The sequence below is a fragment of the Chiloscyllium plagiosum genome, unplaced genomic scaffold (assembly GCF_037043375.1).
Source record: "Chiloscyllium plagiosum isolate Xiang-an unplaced genomic scaffold, Cpla_swu_hap1 HiC_scaffold_23, whole genome shotgun sequence".
Classification (NCBI taxonomy): Eukaryota; Metazoa; Chordata; class Chondrichthyes; order Orectolobiformes; family Hemiscylliidae; genus Chiloscyllium; species Chiloscyllium plagiosum.
The window spans coordinates 19,502,876-19,523,610 of NW_028270161.1; the positions used below are offsets into that span (position 1 = coordinate 19,502,876).

Here is a 20,735-nt window from a genome sequence, read left to right on the forward strand (position 1 = left end):
GTATTATGTAATTTATGCACTTGCTTGAATGAGTGCAGCTCCAACAACACTCGTGAAGTTCGACAACATCCAGGGGAAAGCAGCCTGTGATATTGGCATTCCATCCACTGCCTTTGACATTTATTCCCTTCACCACAGTGGCAGCATTATGTACCATTTACAAGATGCACTCCTTCTAAGCTCAATAGCTTTATTGTTTAGAAAGAAAAGAGTGGCAGGTATATCAGACCACACTACTTGCAAGTTCGCCTCCAGACCACATGCCATCCTCATTGGAACTGTGGCAATGTTCCTTCATCAAATCAAAAGCTTCAAACTCAACAGCATAGTAGGTGCAGTTCAAGAACTCAGCTCACCACAACCTTTTACAGGATAACTGGAGATGAGCAATAATTGTTGCCCAGCCAGTGATGTCCCTATCCCATGAATGAACAAGTAAAAAGGGTATCACTGGAGCCTAAAAGATTAATGCATTGATGCTTTGTTCAACCTGATATTTCTGTTGAAACTGCAATATAGTTTATTTAAAAATAAACCTGTGCCATTTAAAGAAATAAGTTCCTATTTCAGATGACATAAAAAAATTATGGTCTATTTTACTTGAGTTGCTATAATAATATTGTTACCCCAAAGCAAAGGCTAGATGCTGAAAGTTTTCTCCTCAGTGTAGTAATTTGTCTGAGGAGCAGCTTTGCAGCTCCATGCTGAGTGACCTACTCTTAGTCCTATTTTCCTAAAACAAACCGTACATGGTACAAAAGTTTCCTTGTAGCAATCATAGTCATACAGCATAGAAACAGACCCTTTGGTCCATTCAATTCATGCCGAGCATGTTCCCAAACTAAACTAGTCACGCCTGCCTGCACTTGGCCCATTGGCATCCAAACCTTTCCTATCCAAGTAGCTTTTAAATTGTGTAACTGTACTTGCATTCACCACTTTCTCTGGCAGTTCGTTTCAAGCACAAACCCAAAAAAAAATGTTGCCCCTCATGTCCTTTTTAAATCTTCCTTCTCTCACCTTAAAAGTATGCCCCCTAAGTTTGAATTGCCTCACCCTAGGGGGAAAAAACCCTGGTCATTCACCTTAACTATGCCCCTCTTGAGTTTATAAATCTCCAATTAAATCACCTGTGGATCTCCTACCCTCCAGTGAAAAAAAGCTGCAGTCTTTCCAATCTGTTTTTATATCTCACACCTTCCATTTCTGGCAACGTATTGGTAAATCTTTTCTGAACCTTCTCCAATTTAAGAATGCCCTTCCTGTAAGGGGGATGACTATACTGCACATAGTACTCCAGAAAAGGCCTCACCAATGTCCAGTACAGCCTCAACATGGCGCCCCAGCTCCTATACTCAAGAGGACTGAGCATTGAAGGCAAGCATGCTAAGTGCATTCTTAATCTCTAATCAACCTCTGAATCTGATTAAGACAGAGACAGAATTATATATAAAAAGGCAGGTTTAAAAAAAATGAACTGCTGGAAACATGCTAATATGGTACTATTACAGACATTAAATTCAATATTTCTGGTGTGGATCTTTCTGTTTGAGACTGAGGATCTCATTGAGCACAATTTTTGTTTTAAAAATAGAAAAAATTGGAGAGCAGACACCATGCTAGTTTTCATGCACTCCAAGCATATGCGCAATGGCCAGGGAAATCCTTTGTTCCTAGTTTAAATGTCTGCCTTCTGTCCCAGGTTCCAATTTACCTGGACAGTGTGTCTTGGCTTTTGTCAACTCCACTTACCCATTGAGCATACATCACAATTTTTCTGGTTTTGTTGCTGATTTAATGCACTATAATTTTCTTGCCTTTTCTCCAGATGGAAAACTGCGTGGCTTTTAAAGTTTTGATATTTGGTGTTCACTGAGTTTCAGTTTTGTGGTATAGTGTGTGGTTGGAATTCTTGAATTATCTCATTTACTGTTTCTAGTTTCAAGGTGTCTGCTATACTTGAGTTTATTATGCGGATCAGTTGTTAGATGTAGCTTTGTTGCTTCATTGATAGATTCCAGATACAAAAGTTTTAAAATTTATTACTATGGCACTTGATACAAAAGTAGATTTGTTTTATAAGTCTGTTTACTTGGAATAACAGCATAAACAATCGTTGGCCATTTGGCACATAATCAGTTCTTCCCACACACCCATCTTAATCGATGTATTGTAACCTTTAACTCAAGCAACCCAATCTAGAAATTTCTGATTGTATTAACTGCTTCATCTCATTTCTGATTGAATCTTCATGCAAGACTGTTACTTGGTTTCTCGATTACTGTTTTGTGTTTTCTGAATCACTGGGCTATAACTCATCCTCTAATGTAATTCTTCTGGTAATTCAGATACAACTGGGGAGAACATTGCAGAATCATTGCTAGCTGAGGGACTGGTTTCAGTTCGTCGGGAAGGGATTCGAGGAACAAAGTAAGTGTTTTTTTTTTAAAAGAAATTTTGAATTGGAAGGAATTGAAAATATCTTCTGTAATTTTCTTCTCCTCCATAATTTATAGCGACCTTCAAATGTGCTAACTTACCAGGGACAAGATTAAAACAAAACAATGATATGATGACCATTGGCTTGAAATGCCAACCTAGCCCCTCAGTTTAGCTTTTGTCCTTTCTCCAAATATGTTTTGTTTTTGGGTTGATGAACGTCATGCTGAATATGGTTGCATTGGAAATTCTAGGTGTTGAGTTGTGGAGAAGATAAAATGTGTTGACACTGCTGTAACAGTGATCCCCCTATCATTACCACTGCATCCCAGTTCACGCCAGGTTCATTTTTTTCTGGCTGCAACCTATGGGATCTAACAGCATTAATATCCCTTGATCTCTGAGACTGACCAAGTTGGAACCCCTTGTAAATTAAAGCTTGCTGAGATCTCTTTTAAACTTGAATGGAAACAATAGAGTATACATATATTTATGTTGGTAATTCTATTTTGCTGCCTTTTGACTCTGAGGGGATCATTTGAGGGGACCATTAGATTTCAAAATCAGATTGATGGAAGAACTCCTGGTTAGCTCTCATTTGCTAATTCTGTCTGTAATAATCTGCAACACCCTATCACTGATCTGCAACTTTGTTGCTGAGAGTATTGATATGATCTCAAATATTTGACAGTGTGTAGCTTGTCTCATGTGATGATGACTTTCCCTGTTCCTGTAGGAATATGTCATCTCTAATGATTTTGCTGAAATTGGAAACCTCACTATACAGGAAATTGATGGTGTGGGGTAAGGATCAGTTCAGCATCCACCACCGGTGTTGCACAACATTGCAGCCTGATGACTTTGTCTCACCTTCTAATTTTCTCTCTTCCAGTTTGATGCAAGACTTCCACCTTTAAGATGCAGTGCAATAAGTGTATAGACCCCTTTGGAATCTCAATCAACTGTTATTTAATTGTAAGAGTCAAGGCAGTGTGTGTTAATTGGCTGTTTGGTTATTGGAGTAACTTGGCCAAGGCAGATTGCATTTTATCTCCCACTTGAGCTTTGAGTAGCACTTGAAAGTGGGGTTTGTCTTGACATTTGTTCCCCCACTCTTCAATCCACTACCATCTCTTCCCCACTTCCTAACCTCTGTACCATTGTCACCTTGCATTTCCTTCTGTCCAGCTGCAGGGTCACATTCCCACCTGCCACTTTTTGTCATTTACATAAATGATTTGGATGCGAGCATAAGAGGTACAGTTAGTAAGTTTGCAGATGACACCAAAATTGGAGGTGTAGTGGATAGTGAAGAAGGTTACCTCCGATTACAACAGGATCTGGACCAGATGGGCCAATGGGCTGAGAAGTGGCAGATGGAGTTTAATTCAGATGAATGCAAGGTGCTGCATTTTGGGAAAGCAAATCTTAGCAGGACTTATACACTTAATGGTAAGGTCCTAGGGAGTGTTGCTGAACAAAGAGACCTTGAAGTTCAGGTTCATAGCTCCTTGAAAATGGATTCGCAGGTAGATATGATAGTGAAGAGGGCGTTTGGTATGCTTTCCTTTATTGGTCAGAGTATTGAGTACAGGAGTTGGGAGGTCATGTTGCGGCTGTACAAAACATTGGTTAGGCCACTGTTGGCATATTGCATGCAGTTCTGGTCTCCTTCCTATCGGAAAGATGTTGTGAAACTTGAAAGGGTTCAGAAAAGATTTGAGGATGTTGCCAAGGTTGGAGGATTTGAGCTCCAGGGAGAGGCTGAACAGGCTGGTGCTGTTTTCCATGGAGCGTCTGAGGCTGAGGGATGACCTTTTATAGAGGTTTACAAAATTGAGGGGCATGGATAGGCTAAATAGACAAAGTCTTTTCCCTGGGTTTGGGGAGTCCAGAACTAGAGGGCATAGGTTTAGGGTGAGAGGGGAAAGATATAAAAGAGACCTAAGGGGCAACCTTTTCACGCAGAGGGTGGTACGTGTATGGAATGAGCTGCCAGAGGAAGTGGTGGAGGCTGGTACAATTGCAAGATTTAAGAGGCATTTGGATGGGTATATGAATAGGAAGGATTTGGGGGGATATGGTCCAGGTGCTGGCAGATGGGACTAGATTGGGTTGGGATATCTGGTCGGCATGGACGGGTTAGACCGAGGGGTCTGTTTCCATGCTGTACATCTCCATGACTCTGACTCACCACTACTGCTAACTTGCTTTCAGTTCCCCTATTAGGCCAAAGAGTGCATGATCTGTGATTTCCAGCAACTAAGTTTGACATACCTGCTTAAAACCTGAGTGCAAAGAAGGGCAAGAAATATGTTCAGCATTTAGAAAACTGTAGTGATTGGAAACAGGTGGACCTTTTTGAATGCGGTCCTTGATTGGCCTGGGTTAACAACCCCAATCAGCAATTCCTGTCCAACCATTCAATGCCTGAAAATGGCAGTGCTCAGACCCGACATCGTTCACCAGTCGGAGGACACTCAGGTGTGCGATGGAATCCCGTCTGCGCGTATCCCTGACTGGATGAAATGACATTGGCCTCAGTTATGTCCTGTGGGAGCCTGTGCCTCTCAACCTGAGCTGCCTTTGTTGTTTTAGAGTTGTGTCCCATAGGAATGTGAAACAGTGGGCCCTGTACTGACTGCTACAGCACACCACTCATCTCTTCTCCTTTATCCTCCGCCTGGACACAGGTTGGCCTGCCCACTTGCCACCTGGAGGTGGGGATCCCCAGTGGAAGGCTCTCTACATGGGAGTTCTTCCCCCTTCACTTGGTGATCTGAGGTGGAGGGTGTTGCACACAACAGTCACGTGCAATTGTAGATTGCGGTAGTTCATGGGCACCCAGCCCAACTGCTTGTTCTGTGGTGCTGTGGAGTCCATGGTCCATGTATATATGGGGTGTGGGCATATGCACTTACTTTTTGGTTTTCTTAAGGATCATCTTTTATGTTTTTGGTTCCACTTCAGCCCCTGATATTTGGTACCCATTGCAGAGTGGGGAGGCCAGGTCAGAGGATCTCCTCCTGGATCTGCTCCTGGGCCTGGCCAGGCTGGCCATAAACAGGTTCAGACTGTGGGCTGTGTTGGGGGGGGTCATTATGGCCAATTGCCTGCCTCTCTTCCATGGTTACGTTCGGGCCTGGGTGTCCCTGGAGAAGGAGCTTGCAGTGTCTACCAATACCCTTGAGTTTTCAGGAGAGGTGGGCACTGTGGTGGGTCGAGTGTTTTATTTCCCCTCCAATTCGATTTTCATTTAAGCCCTACCCTCGTCACTGGCCACTTGGGTGCTTTTTCTTTCTAGCGGTGGGATATGAATAAAGTTTTCTGTACTCAATGTTTCTTCACTGTGTCCTACAACTACACACACGTGACGTTGGTGCTAGGGAGAAATAAGTGCTACTATTATTTGGCAGTAGTGTGTGGGATTATTTTAAGGACAAAAAAAAGGGACTTGAATCTCCTCCGTTCATGTGACTGACTTCAAGCTGGCTGGCCACAGCCAGTGTACTGAGCACAAGTAAACAAAGGATGACTGGGTAAGGGGATACCGGCCTTTGCAGTTATTTCAAAAACCAAAGGGCAATTTATTAGTCTTTTAAACATTGTCCTGTTTTGCATTATATTCAGTGGTTTTCTGGTGCAACTATCTTGGAAAATCCTTGGGTTATAACATACAGAACATCAGGAAATATGTATTGTCCTGCAATAATAGGGTATGTATTTGTGGCAAAGTTTCCTCCTAATGAATTCCCAACATTGGTTGATGCAGGGAAGATCTTCAAGTTACATAGAATTGAGCATAAAAGCTGACCATTTGGCTCATCTAGTCTCTGCTGGTGCTTACGCTTCAAATGAGCCTCTCCACACCTCAAAATGGCAGGTGTTTTATTATAGCCACCTGAGGGGACCGACTGTGGCTCATTTTAACTTATTATATGAATAAGTGTTTCTGGGAATGTAGCTTGCCATCTGTACCTTATTGGAAAGACAGGCCGGATCTTGTGTTCCTGGCTCTTGGGTCAGGCATGAACTCAGAACCTGAGCCATCAAGTGCAAGAAAAGCTTAATCATATTGATTCTGTTTAACATTCAGTGTTAGCAGAGGCCTAAGAGGCAAATGGTAGACTAAATTTTGCCTGAAGTTCTACTTTCCTGAGCCTGCATCTGCTAATTCTATTAAATTTTTCTTAGTCCTGAGCAAGCCAGACTTTGTGAACTCGAGGAGCAAGCAAAAGCAGCGAAGAAAGGAATGTGGAGTGATGGAGGCAGTTCACATACCATTCGAGATCTGAAGTATACTATTGAAAATCCTCGTCATTTTGTGGATTCTAATCATCAAAAACCAGTTAATGGTTAGTGAATGAGGTTAACTCTTCCAACTGTGTAAGTTTTGATGCTTCATCCTGTGTACTCAATTACTGATGTCTGTATTTGGTAAGTCACAGTTAATTACCAAATTGGTGATATTTTAAACTTTACAAAAGATGCTTTCTGTTGTTATAGGTCTTTGGTTTGAAAGACTGACAAAACAAAAACAGTGATGGGATCTGTCTCAGCAGCTGAGATTCCTCTCTTATGCAATAAATGCCCAAAAGCAGCTTTGAGGTGACACTTGGTTGAAGCTAATTGCTTTTCCCAAAGGATATGAGTCATTACATGGGTTTTTCTTGTTTGCCATGTAGTAGAAGCTCTTACTGCAGCAGTAGCTAAATGGGATTATGGAGAAGCTCACCTAGCCACCTTTTTGGCTGCAGGTGGATGTTTTATCATTTGTTGTGAAGCTGGTTTATGGCTGTTTCTCCAACTCAGTTGAAGAGGCTGGGATTGTTCTCCTTAGATTTGATAGGGATGTTCAAAGTCATGAAGGTTTTTGATAAAGTAATGAAGTGAGTTGATTTTAGAGTGCAACACCAGAAAGGGTGGATGAAGTAGACAGTTATTTTCTAGAACGAATAAATACACTGTATTGAAGATTGTAAGGCTTTGAGGGAAGCAGTGGGGGTGTTAGAATAATTGGATATCTCTTTTAACGGCCAGTGCAGACAAGAATGATTCCTGTCTTTGTTTTTGATTTTATGCTGAATCTATGTCCTTTTTGTACAGAAGCTCTCTTGGAATTGCAATGCTCAATTATTGGTCACCTCCTTTTATTAAATGTTTTAAAAACTGGACTTGGATGAAGTTTTGAAATTGAGTCCTAATAAATTATACAGAACTTTGCTTTGTTTTAGCTGTTTTATCATTTCATAGTTTTATCGTGCAGTTGGACCAATATGTAATGGAGTTGAAATTACTGAAGCTATATTACAAGGGGGAATGTCAGTTTCTTTTGAGCATGTATTCTGCACAGTTACTTCTCCCTCGTTTCCAGTAACAATAATTTTGAGCGATTGCTGTACTACTTCGTCACTAAGATTTGAAATGAACTAATCAACTGCCCCCTCCATGTTCCTCTTTCCACTTGTTTACTGGGTCAACTTCCTCTCCAGTTGCACTTTTCCTAGCCTGAACTCATGCCTTCCTCTGTGTTTTCCTTTCACAAACTCTCAAAATTCATTCTGTCCATGGGACCCATCTCTTGCTCTCGCTACCCTTTTTCCTACAAAATTCATAAAAGAATCATAGAATTCCTACAGTGTGGAAACAGGCCATTTGGCCCAACAAGTCCATACTGACTCTCCAAAGGGTATCCCCCCCCCCAAACAGACTTGCCTCATTCCGTTATGATTTTGTCAATTCTAGTCTCCAATGCTAAGTCATGGGCTCCATTTGCTATCGCAGCTTCCAATTCAAAGTGCAACCAACAAAATGTTCTGATTGTCAATCCCATCTATTTTTCTCTTATTGCTACCTGTATTTTAGTGTCACAGTGTTAAGTTTGATAATTTACATTTTGAATTTCATTTGTAATTATTGTACTCATCCTTTTCAACCTTATCAAGCCTCCCTTGCTGTGGTTCTGTCTTCTTGTGACTTTCCCAATCTCTCTTTATAGATTGATAGAGCGATAAGCTACCTTGGGATAAACACTCAAGGAGCACTTGATTCTTTTTGTCAGTTAACTTCTTTCAACCTTTTTAATGCTAATTTCTTGGCTTGGGGTCTGTTTGAGCTCCACTTTGTCGTCTTGAGAAAACATCCCTTTCCATAGTAAAGATGTCAAATTAATACAAGTTTATCTTGTGCCGTCTTTCAAAGGATGTAAACTGATTTCTTTTTCTTTTCTTGTATAGCTGTCATTGAGCATGTGCGAGATGGGAGTGTTGTGAGAGCTTTGTTGCTGCCTGACTACTACCTGGTGACAGTTATGCTTTCTGGTGTTAAGGTACATTTACATAACGAGATTTCTGTTGCATTTCATTTATAACTGTATTGATTTGCCACACTTGCAGGTTCGGTTTATTTCCAACCAGGACATGGAGGTTCTAAGTTCACTGTAGAGCTTAGTGATTTCTCTATCAGTCCCATGATTACCAAATGGTTGGTAATTTTCAAGTCAGTTATTGCTTTAGAATGTCAGCATCCTGAAACATTGTTATTCATAGCACCTGCACGTCAAATGTAAAATACCTCAACTACTAGTAATGTCAGGGAAGCTGAAAATGCTGGAAATATAGTGGAACACTAAAACTGAATCAACATTTCATGTTGATTACCTCATAGCTAACTTAAATCTGTTCAAATGAATTATTATTGACATTAACTCTGCCTCATTCCACAGTTGCTTCTTAATGTGTTAAGGATTTGCAACACTTTCTGTTTTAATTGATTGTTACCTGACAAAGCAAAGAACTGGGAAATGGTGAAGCTCAGGTTAAATTAAAAGATCTTTTGGTAGAAAAGTCTCTATCTTCCTTATGTATAACATTCAGTAATAAGTCCAACATTTCTATGGGCTTTTAGTTTTCCTGTTCACTTATGCATTAAAAAAATCCTTTGTTGTTTCAAAATTCTATTTGTGGTTTTCTTCTTAATTCGACTTTTGATAGTCGAGATGGTTAAATCGTATGAGACAAACTTTACCTATCATAAAATTTGGCATAGCACATATCTGCCCCAGTGACTCAGTGAATAGTGGAGATCAGTTATTGCACACATTACCCAAGTGACTTGGGAGAATTATTTTTTGTTGCTTGTCATGGGAGTGTAATTTCCTCAAAATTGAACAGTTTAAGCTGAATTATGAAGTGAGGGTCAGTATCATCTCCACATTTGTAGATTTCTGGCAGAAGTTATATTTAATCCCATTCAAGAGACTTTGAGTTATAGCGTCATACAATATGGAAACAGACCCTCTGATCCAATTTGTTTGCACTAACCAGAGATCCCAATCTCACCTAGTCCCATTTGCCAGCATTTGGCCCATATCCTTTGAAACCCTTCCTGGTCATGTAACCAATTAAGATGCCTTTTAATTGTACAGCTTCCACCACTTCCTCTGGCACTCCGTTTAATTCACGCATCATCCTCTGTGTGAAAAAGTTACCACTCTGATCCTTTTTTAAAAATCTTTTTCATCTCACCTTAAACCTATGCCCTCTAGTTTTGGACTCCCCCACTACTGGAAAAAGACTATGGATATATTCACCCTATTCATGCCTGTCATGATTTTATAAACCTCCATCTCCACTCGTGAAAATAGCCCCAACCTATTCAGCCTCTCTCTGTAACTCCAACCTTGCTGTCCCGGAAACACCCTTGTAAATCTTTTCTGAGCCCTCTCAAATTTAATAATGCCTTTTTCTGAAGAAGGGCAACCAGAATTGTATGCAATATTGTGGAAGTGGCCTCATCAATATCCTGTACTGCTGCAATATGCCATCCCAATTCCAAACTCTGTGTTCTAACAATAAAGACAAATGCTGCCTTCACCACCATCCACCTGCGACTCCACTTTCAAGGAATTATGCACCTGCATCCTTTGAACTTTGTTCAGGACCCCCCCCCCCCCCCTTCAAAAGGACCCTACCATTAACTGTATAAGTTCTACCATAGTTTCCCTGTTATTGTCTTTTTCATTTCTAGTTGCCACTGTCATCATTAAGCACTCCCAAGGCTTAGGATGACCTGATAATGGAATAAAACCCTTTTACATTGCACTATTCAATACTTTGGTAAATTATTGCAGGATTGAATGAAAAGAGTTCCCGGTTTGTCCAACAATGTACCTGAACCTCAAAAAGCAAGACAGGTTAAGAGTATGGTTAATAAAGCATATGGTAACCTGAACTTAACTTCCTGACCCTGCTTATAATGTTTCGCCTCTATTAAAAACACTGGTTCAGCTCAACTGGAATAATTTGCCTAGTTTTGGGGCTTCACATTAGGAATGAGATAAAGTCATTAGAGGGCACAGAAGAGATTCACAAGAATCCTTCCAGAGTTGAGGGACTTAAATTGGAGGGTCTGGGGAAGTTCTCTCTAGAGAAGAGAATTTTGAGATGAAATGCAGTGGAATATTCAAGATTTTGGTGATGTCACGACACAAACAGCTGAACCAAATCAGCTTTTCTACTTCTGTATTTATAACACGGTAAAATTAAACGATTGAAGACCCTCAAATAGTCAATGTAATGGTTCCTAACCAGACTTTTGAATAATTAATCCCAGGCATTGTGAATAATTAATTTTCAGATACTGATTTTATAATAACAATTTATTAAATACAAGATAACATTAGCAGAGAAAAAAAAATTAAGCGACATGGTAAGCTGATAAATGTCTGTGCTTTAAACTGAAATAATTGTTTCCATCCCCGTTCCTATAACTGTATATGCTCATTTGTCTTTTAAAGGAAAAAAAAACAATCAAATTGGCCAGGTTACTCAAAAGTACTTCATGATGTGTTGTTCAACGGGCATAAATGTGGACTCCTTGGTTATTTTTCTAGGGTCAATTCTCGCATCACCCAGACAAAGGTCATTGTGGGTGATCCCTTCACTTGATATTCAGCTGTTGTCACTTTACCTACACCATCTGACACTTTTGATCACCTGCAAAGATTTGTTATTCAGCCTGTTGACATTCTACCCACACCATTTGTACAATGTTTTGATCTCTCCACTTAAATTTTGTATCTGTGTGCTTCCCTCCACTTCACCTGAGGAAGGAGCAGCACTCTGAAAGCATGTGATTTCAAATAAACCTAATGGATTATAATTTCACGACTTTTCTGATCTGGATAAAGTAGATCAGAAAAAATCCCTTTTGCTGGAATGATGAACCAGAGATTTAAGGTCATTGGCAAAATAATCAATGGTGATATGAAAAAAAAAGTGCATTAAGTGATTAGAATCTGGTAAATTCAATAGAGTGCATCAGCAGGGAATCAATTGGATCATTATCTGAAGAGGTGAGTATCATGTTGGCAATGATCATAGAATGCGTGACAGGCTTGAGGGATTGAATAGCCTGTGCTTTTTTCTGTTCATGTTCTTACATACGAGGTGAATTGCTCTTGCATCGACCCAGATTCTATGGGCTGAATGGCCTTTTGCGTCATAACCATTTTTAGATGTTTGAAAAAAACACTATATTAAGTAAATGGTTTAGGCTACAAAAACTGAAATTGCTGGAAAAGCTCGCAGGTCTAGCAGCATCTGTGGAGAGAAATCAGAGTAAATGTTTTGGGTTGAGTGATTCTTTCTCCGTGCCTTTTGACTCATTTAATAATTTCACAATATTAGTCTCGTTATCTATCCTTTTGCAATGTTTAATGCCTACCTGAAGGTGCAGATAGACCTATCTCATGTATCATCTGTAAAGCAGCATTTCTCACACTATCAATGCACTGTACTGGAGTGCCTTCCGAGCTAATATGCTTAAAGTTGCAATGCTCTATCTCAGAAATACGAGCGGAGATAAACTGGCAACTCTCAATGTCTGTAATGTAGCCCATCTTTATAAAGAAAGAACAAAGAACCTTACAGCACAGGAACAGACCTTTGGCCCTCCAAGCCTGCACCGATCCAGATCCTCTAACTAAATCTGGCGCCTGATTTCTAAGGATCTGTATCCTTTTGCTCCTGCCTGTTTATCTATCTGTCTAGATACATCTCTTCTCCCCCCCCCCCGCAACGCATTCCAGGCACATACCACCCTCTGCGTGAAGAACGTTTCCCGTATATCTCCCCTAAAACTTTCCCCTCTCACTTTGAACTCGTGACCCCAAGTAATTGATAAAATTATTTTTATTAATTTATACAGAATTCCTCTCTGGATTACCTGAAAGTAATTTGACTGAAATGTCTGCAGAATTGTTATTGCTACAGCTGCGTGGATCTGCCAAGTCCAAATAGTTCATTGCACTAAGAACAGCTTTGTGTGGCTTATTCTACAATGGGTGGTAACTTACTAGTAAACATGAAGTTTCTAATATTTTATATATTTGGCTGCGCAGTGCCCGACATTTAAGCGTGAAACTGATGGGACTGAAACTCCAGAGCCATTTGCAGCAGAAGCAAAATTTTTTACTGAATCACGCCTTCTGCAAAGAGATGTCCAGATCATCTTGGAAAGTGTGCAGAATCAAGTAATTCTAGGAACCATCCTACATCCCGTGAGTTTTATCAAACAACAGAATGAAACTGCAGTTTTCATGTGTGTGTATTATGCATGTAGGGCAAGATATTTCAAAATTTAGATTTGTTTTTGTACTTGTACCTTGCCTTTAGAAGGTCGTCATGTTATTGGAGTAAGCAGCCTTTTGTACTACTTATCAAATATTTTCTGGTAGGATGCAACATTAGGTGCAGGGTAATTCTTCAGCCTATACCATTTACCATTTGGTTTGCTGTAGTGTGGGTGGCCTGCATTTTTAATGTCTGTTTATCATGCCTGGAAATCTCTTGCATCTTGTGTTCTATTTCTGAGGATTAGTTGGATGGTTGAGTGGAAGCCATCAACTTCTCTGAAGTGATATTTATAGAGTCCTAGAGATATACAGCATGGAAACAGGCCCTTTGGTCCAACTCATCCTTGCCGACCAGATATCCCAACCCAATCTAGTCCCACCTGCCAGCACCCGGCCCATATCCCTCTAAACCCTTCCTATTCATATACCCATCCGAATGCCTCTTAAATCTTGCAATTGTACCAGCTTCCACCGCATCCTCTGGCAGCTCATTCCATACACGTACCACCCTCTGCGTGAAAAGGTTACCCCTTAGGTCTCTTTTATATGTTTCCCCTCTCACCCTAAACCTATGCCCTCTAGTTCTGGACTCCCCGACCCAGGGAAAAGACTTTGCCTATTTACCCGATCCATGCCCCTCATAATTTTGTAAACCTCTATAAGGTCACCCCTCAGCCTCCAGGAAAACAGTCCCAGCCTGTTCAGCCTCTCCCTGTAGCTCAAATCTTTCAACCCTGGCAACATCCTTGTAAATCTTTTCTGAACTGATAAGAAGGAGACCAGAATTGCACGCAATATTCCAACAGTGGTCTTACCAATGACCTGTGCAGCCACAACATGACCTCCCAATTCCTGTACTCAATACTCTGACAATAAAGGAAAGCATACCAAATGCCGCCTTCACTATCCTATCCACCTGTGACTCCACTTTGAAGCAGCTATGAACCTGCCCTCCAAGATCTCTTTATTCAATTTTGATATGATGATCAATTTATTGACTTGTGCAAATTATAAGCCTAGGCTGCTTTATCTACTAGTTAAGAATGTGTGTACACTGTATACCACCCAGTTTCTCTGGTGACTATTGGAATGCATTGTTGTTTGAATTTGTACCATGCCCCTTTTTCCCATTGTTTAAAAACCTTAACTCTTGCATGGTATATTGTCTTGCTGAATCCCCCTAAGGTTGGGGACTCTTCTAAGTGAAACTTTATGGGGAGTGAACCTGTGTTCTTTCATATTTTGATATGTAATCTCTTTTTTAAATTCTTTACTGGAATGTGAACATTGGCAAAGCCAGCATTTGTTGTTCATCTTTAAATACTCCTGAGAAGGTGTTGGTGAGATGCTGACAAGAACCACTGAAGTCTGTCCATTGTAGGTGCATCCAAAATGCCATTGAGAAAAGAATTTTGGTTTTTGACTTACTGACTGAACGAACAAGTGATTGTAGTTCCAAATCCAGGCACTGAGAGTTCTACTAGTAGGATTAGTGGGTTTGTGAAGTGTTGGAAGCTTGGTTTGTTGTTACAGTGCATTTTATGGTGGATGGCATATTGATCTTGTGGGCAGTGAGCACTCTCCCCATGCCTATTGAATTCAGTTCTTTTGTTTATACTTATGTCAAGGATAGCCATTTTTAGGGCACTGGCTGTGCATGTTTGCTTGATATCTCTGCTGATTGCACCAGTATGATGTTAGACTGAGAGAAGTTGACTGAGAAGCAAATTAAAACTCAGCTGAAGCTATTCCATTTGGGCATTTGGGAAAACCTAGTTTCAAAGAGAAAAATAATCTGCTTCAAAGTATTGATGATGCATGATTAAAATTAGGGAAAATGCATGTTTACTAGAAAAGAGCAGAGCAGGCATGCTTAATATTTAATGGCACTGGTTCCAATTAAAAGGACTGAAATTAATGAATACAGAACCTCCCACTTCTTTTAATTCTACTGGTTTGTATTAGGATTATGGATGAATTGGAGGCGCATAGGAGTCTGCATCAAGCAAAGGCAAAAAAAGAAATTGCCTGCTCTTCTATTTGGTGGCAAAGCCAGAAAAAAAGTTTTGTTTTATGTTATTGTTTAAAAAGAAATGTAAAATTCTTATTTCATCCGCAGAATGGTAATATAACCGAGCTGCTGCTTCGTGAAGGATTCGCTCGATGTGTTGACTGGTCGATTGCAGTTTATACACAGGGTCCAGAAAAGCTTAGAGCTAGTGAAAGGTAAATTGTTTCATTGTGTGACTTACGGTTTTGAAGATATGAGGTGGAGCTCAAAAAGAGCTAGCCAGAAATGTAATGCTGAATTTATCTGAGAGCACTTAATTCATTGATCTACTCCTGTTTCTATGTTCCATTCAGCCCCTTGAGCCTGTTTCATTATTCAGTGAGATCATGGCTGATCTGTGTTCTAACTCGGTGTACTTGCCTTTGGCCCATATTTCTATTGGGCAGGGAGAATGTTTGGCATCCCCTTCTGCTTCAAACTTCATTTGATCACTGTACAAACAATTGCATCATTTGAAAAATGTGAGATGAGAAACAAATGGAGTTTTAAAGTTGTGTGCACAGTGTACAGGTGATGAGAGTAGACGATTGTGCTAAAATTTGTTTAGAAGGCAATTGTCACAATCCAAGTTGTGCCTTGTTTTAAATGTGTTTTTTTGGTCATGTATCTGTAGTGACCACTAAGCCATTGCAAGTGTTTTGGGTCTTTGAGAGGCTAGGAAGGGAATAATTAGCCACATTATCTGGGAATCATATACAAATGTATTTTGGATAAAAGAAACCCAACTGTTGTGCTTTACTTTTCCTAACAACTCTGCAGTATCATTTGCTTTCTCTATAGTCAGCTATGGATGAGTAGGTTGAATGAAGGTGAGCAGTGTCTGTGGGACTATTTCACAGAGTTGGTGCCTGGTGTGTAAGGTTGGAAGACGGTGTGGAAAATCATTAAGGTTTTTTATTTCTTCTCCTTCCATAAATTAAATATTTATGGGTTGTATTTGTGTGAAGTAGAGGTTAATGTTCAGGTGCAACACACATGAAGGTGAGCAAATGACCAGAAACTTAACTCGATCTGCCATATAACTACTGTGCTGTTACAGCTGGTCAGAGATTGCAAATTAATAAATTGCCTTCTTACTTCCCAAAGCTTGACCACCATCTACAGGACACAAGCCGATAGTGTGATAGAATAGTTTCCACTTGCCTGGATGAATGCAAAAAAACTTGACAACATCCAAGACAAAATGATCCACTTGATCAGCACCCTTAAACATGCAGTTCCTCCACCAGTGGTGGGAGAAAAATGCATTGTCGACATGATGCGTTGCATTAATTCGCAAAGTCTCCTTCTACTGCATCTCTCAAACCTGTGAGCTCTATCACATCATTGGAAAAGGGCAGCAGATACATAGGAACACAATCTGCAAGTTTCCTTCCAAGCCATGTATTGTCTGGATATAGAAGCATAGAAAGTAGGAGCAGGTGAAGGCTATTTGGACCTTTTGAACCTCTGTCATTCAATTTGATAAACCAATTCAATAATCTGTTCCTGCTTTTCCCCCATACCCTTTGATCCCCTAAGATCTAAATCTAACACCTTCTGGTTTTGGCCTGGACCAATTTCTGCAGCAGTGTATTCCAGAGGCACACCACTCTCTGGGTGAAGACATTTCTCCTTATTTCAGTCCTAAATGGCCTACCTCATTATTCTTAAACTGTGACCCTCGACTCTCAACTTGCAGGCGCCAGAAACCTCCTTCCGATGCGTACCATGCCAAGTCCTTTTCAATTTTTATGGTTTTTTGAGTCGCCACTTGTTCTTCTAAACTCAAGTTAATCTAACTGATCCATTCTGTCATAATATGTCAGTCCTGCCAACCAAGGAATTGCTCTGGTTGGATTCATTCCTCTGATAAGGAAACCAAGACTGCACATAGTAACTCCTGTATGATGGCTACAAGACAACCTAGTACCTGTACTTGAATCCCCTCACTATAAAAGCCAGCATGCTGTTTTCTTTCTTCATCACCTGCTGCACCGACATACTTGCTTTCAATGACCACTATATCAGGAGATACAGATCTTCTAGCAGCACTATTCACTCACGCTCTCTCTCTCATGTTGCCTCTTTTTTTCTCTCTCTCTCTCCCTCTCTCTCTCTCCCTCTCTCTCTCTCTCTCTCTCTCTCTCTCTCCCTCACTTTTTTTCTTTATCTCTCGTTTTCTTTTTTCTCTCTCTCTCTTTCTCTTTATCTCTCTTTTTCTTTTCCTCTTCTTTTTCTCTCTCCCTCTTTTTCTCTCTCTCTCTCGCGCGCCCCCTCGCCCTCTCGCGCGCCCCCTCGCCCTCTCGCGCGCCCCCTCGCCCTCTCGCGCGCCCCCTCGCCCTCTCGCGCGCCCCCTCGCCCTCTCGCGCGCCCCCTCGCCCTCTCGCGCGCCCCCTCGCCCTCTCGCGCGCCCCCTCGCCCTCTCGCGCGCCCCCTCGCCCTCTCGCGCGCCCCCTCGCCCTCTCGCGCGCCCCCTCGCCCTCTCGCGCGCCCCCTCGCCCTCTCGCGCGCCCCCTCGCCCTCTCGCGCGCCCCCTCGCCCTCTCGCGCGCCCCCTCGCCCTCTCGCGCGCCCCCTCGCCCTCTCGCGCGCCCCCTCGCCCTCTCGCGCGCCCCCTCGCCCTCTCGCGCGCCCCCTCGCCCTCTCGCGCGCCCCCTCGCCCTCTCGCGCGCCCCCTCGCCCTCTCGCGCGCCCCCTCGCCCTCTCGCGCGCCCCCTCGCCCTCTCGCGCGCCCCCTCGCCCTCTCGCGCGCCCCCTCGCCCTCTCGCGCGCCCCCTCGCCCTCTCGCGCGCCCCCTCGCCCTCTCGCGCGCCCCCTCGCCCTCTCGCGCGCCCCCTCGCCCTCTCGCGCGCCCCCTCGCCCTCTCGCGCGCCCCCTCGCCCTCTCGCGCGCCCCCTCGCCCTCTCGCGCGCCCCCTCGCCCTCTCGCGCGCCCCCTCGCCCTCTCGCGCGCCCCCTCGCCCTCTCGCGCGCCCCCTCGCCCTCTCGCGCGCCCCCTCGCCCTCTCGCGCGCCCCCTCGCCCTCTCGCGCGCCCCCTCGCCCTCTCGCGCGCCCCCTCGCCCTCTCGCGCGCCCCCTCGCCCTCTCGCGCGCCCCCTCGCCCTCATCGCGCGCCCCCTCGCCCTCTCGCGCGCCCCCTCGCCCTCTCGCGCGCCCCCCTCGCCCTCTCGCGCGCCCCCTCGCCCTCTCGCGCGCCCCCTCGCCCTCTCGCGCGCCCCCTCTCTCTCCGCGCGCCCCCTCTCTCTCCGCGCGCGCTCTCTCTCTCCGCGCGCGCTCTCTTCTCTCCGCGCGCGCTCTCTCTCTCCGCGCGCGCTCTCTCTCTCCGCGCGCGCTCTCTCTCTCCGCGCGCGCTCTCTCTCTCCGCGCGCGCTCTCTCTCTCCGCGCGCGCTCTCTCTCTCCGCGCGCGCTCTCTCTCTCTCTCTGCGCGCTCTCTCTCTCTCTGCGCGCACTCTCTCTCTCTCTGCGCTCTCTCTCTCTCTGCGCGCTCTCTCTCTCTCTGCGCGCTCTCTCTCTCTCTGCGCGCTCTCTCTCTCTCTGCGCGCTCTCTCTCTCTCTGCGCGCTCTCTCTCTCTCTGCGCGCTCTCTCTCTCTCCGCGCGCTCTCTCTCTCTCCGCGCGCTCTCTCTCTCTCCGCGCGCTCTCTCTCTCTCCGCGCGCTCTCTCTCTCTGCGCGCGCTCTCTCTCTCTGCGCGCGCTCTCTCTCTCTGCGCGCTCTCTCTCTCTCTGCGCTGCGCGCTCTCTCTCTCTCTGCGCGCTCTCTCTCTCTCTCTGCGCTCTCTCTCTGCGCGCTCTCTCTCTCTCTGCGCGCTCTCTCTCTCTCTGCGCGCTCTCTCTCTCTCTGCGCGCTCTCTCTCTCTCTGCGCGCTCTCTCTCTCTCTGCGCAGTCTCTCTCTCTCTGCGCTCTCTCTCTCTCTCTCTGCGCGCTCGCTCTCTCTCTGCGCGCTCGCTCTCTCTCTGCGCGCTCGCTCTCTCTCTGCGCGCTCGCTCTCTCTCTGCGCGCTCGCTCTCTCTCTGCGCGCTCGCTCTCTCTCTGCGCGCTCGCTCTCTCTCTGCGCGCTCGCTCTCTCTCTGCGCGCTCGCTCTCTCTGCGCGCTCGCTCTCTCTCTGCGCGCGTCGCTCTCTCTCTGCGCGCTCGCTCTCTCTCTGCGCGCTCGCTCTCTCTGCGCGCGCTCTCTCTCTCTGCGCGCGCTCTCTCTCTCTGCGCGCTCTCTCTCTCTCTGCGCGCACTCTCTCTCTCTCTGCGCTCTCTCTCTCTCTCTGCGCTCTCTCTGCGCTCTCTCTCTCTCTCTCTGCGCGCTCGCTCTCTCTCTGCGCGCTCGCTCTCTCTCTGCGCGCTCGCTCTCTCTCTGCGCGCTCGCTCTCTCTGCGCGTTCTCTCTCTCTCTGCGCGCTCTCTCTCTCTCTGCGCGCACTCTCTCTCTCTCTGCGCTCTCTCTCTCTCTCTGCGCGCTCTCTCTCTCTCTCTGCGCGCTCGCTCTCTCTCTGCGCGCTCGCTCTCTCTCTGCGCGCTCTCTCTCTCTCTGCGCGCTCTCTCTCTCTCTGCGCGCCTCTCTCTCTCTGCGCGCTCTCTCTCTTCTCTGCGCGCTCTCTCTCTCTCTGCGCGCTCTCTCTCTCTCTGCGCGCTCTCTCTCTCTCTGCGCGCGCTCTCTCTCTGCGCGCGCTCTCTCTCTGCGCGCTCTCTCTCTCTCTGCGCGCACTCTCTCTCTCTCTGCGCTCTCTCTCTCTCTCTGCGCTCTCTCTCTCTCTCTGCGCTCTCTCTCTCTCTCTGCGCGCTCGCTCTCTCTCTGCGCGCTCGCTCTCTCTCTGCGCGCTCGCTCTCTCTCTGCGCGCTCGCTCTCTCTCTGCGCGCCGCTCTCTCTCTGCGCGCTCGCTCTCTCTCTGCGCGCTCTCTCTCTCTCTGCGCGCTCTCTCTCTCTCTGCGCGCGCTCTCTCTCTGCGCGCGCTCTCTCTCTGCGCGCTCTCTCTCTCTCTGCGCGCTCTCTCTCTCTCTGCGCGCTCTCTCTCTGCGCGCTCTCTCTCTGCGCGCTCTCTCTCTCTCTGCGCGCTCTCTCTCTCTCTGCGCTCTCTCTCTCTCTGCGCTCTCTCTCTCTCTGCGCTCTCTCTCTCTCTGCGCTCTCTCTCTCTCTGCGCTCTCTCTCTCTCTGCGCTCTCTCTCTCTCTGCGCTCTCTCTCTCTCTGCGCTCTCTCTCTCTCTGCGCTCTCTCTCTCTCTGCGCTCTCTCTCTCTCTGCGCTCTCTCTCTCTCTCTGCGCGCTCTCTCTCTCTCTGCGCAGTCTCTCTCTCTCTGCGCTCTCTCTCTCTCTCTGCGCGCTCGCTCTCTCTCTGCGCGCTCGCTCTCTCTCTGCGCGCTCGCTCACTCTCTGCGCGCTCGCTCTCTCTCTGCGCGCTCTCTCTCTCTCTGCGCGCTCTCTCTCTCTCTGCGCAGTCTCTCTCTCTCTGCGCTCTCTCTCTCTCTCTGCGCTCTCTCTCTCTCTCTCTGCGCTCTCTCTCTCTCTCTGCGCGCTCTCTCTCTCTCTGCGCGCTCTCTCTCTCTCTGCGCAGTCTCTCTCTCTCTGCGCTCTCTCTCTCTCTCTCTGCGCGCTCGCTCTCTCTCTGCGCGCTCGCTCTCTCT

The 20,735-nt window shown here is 45.2% G+C and overlaps 1 protein-coding gene across 1 annotated transcript in view; it reads left to right on the forward strand.

Annotated features, from left to right (window-relative positions):
• The window catches only part of snd1 (staphylococcal nuclease and tudor domain containing 1), an 890,588-nt gene that overhangs the window by 28,663 nt on the left and 841,190 nt on the right, over positions 1–20,735 (forward strand). Inside the window, exons 4-8 of the mRNA XM_043713955.2 lie at positions 2,349–2,430; positions 6,634–6,794; positions 8,676–8,767; positions 12,842–13,000; positions 15,195–15,301. Coding sequence (XP_043569890.2) covers positions 2,349–2,430; positions 6,634–6,794; positions 8,676–8,767; positions 12,842–13,000; positions 15,195–15,301 — 601 coding nt within the window. The remainder of the gene's footprint in view (positions 1–2,348; positions 2,431–6,633; positions 6,795–8,675; positions 8,768–12,841; positions 13,001–15,194; positions 15,302–20,735) is intronic.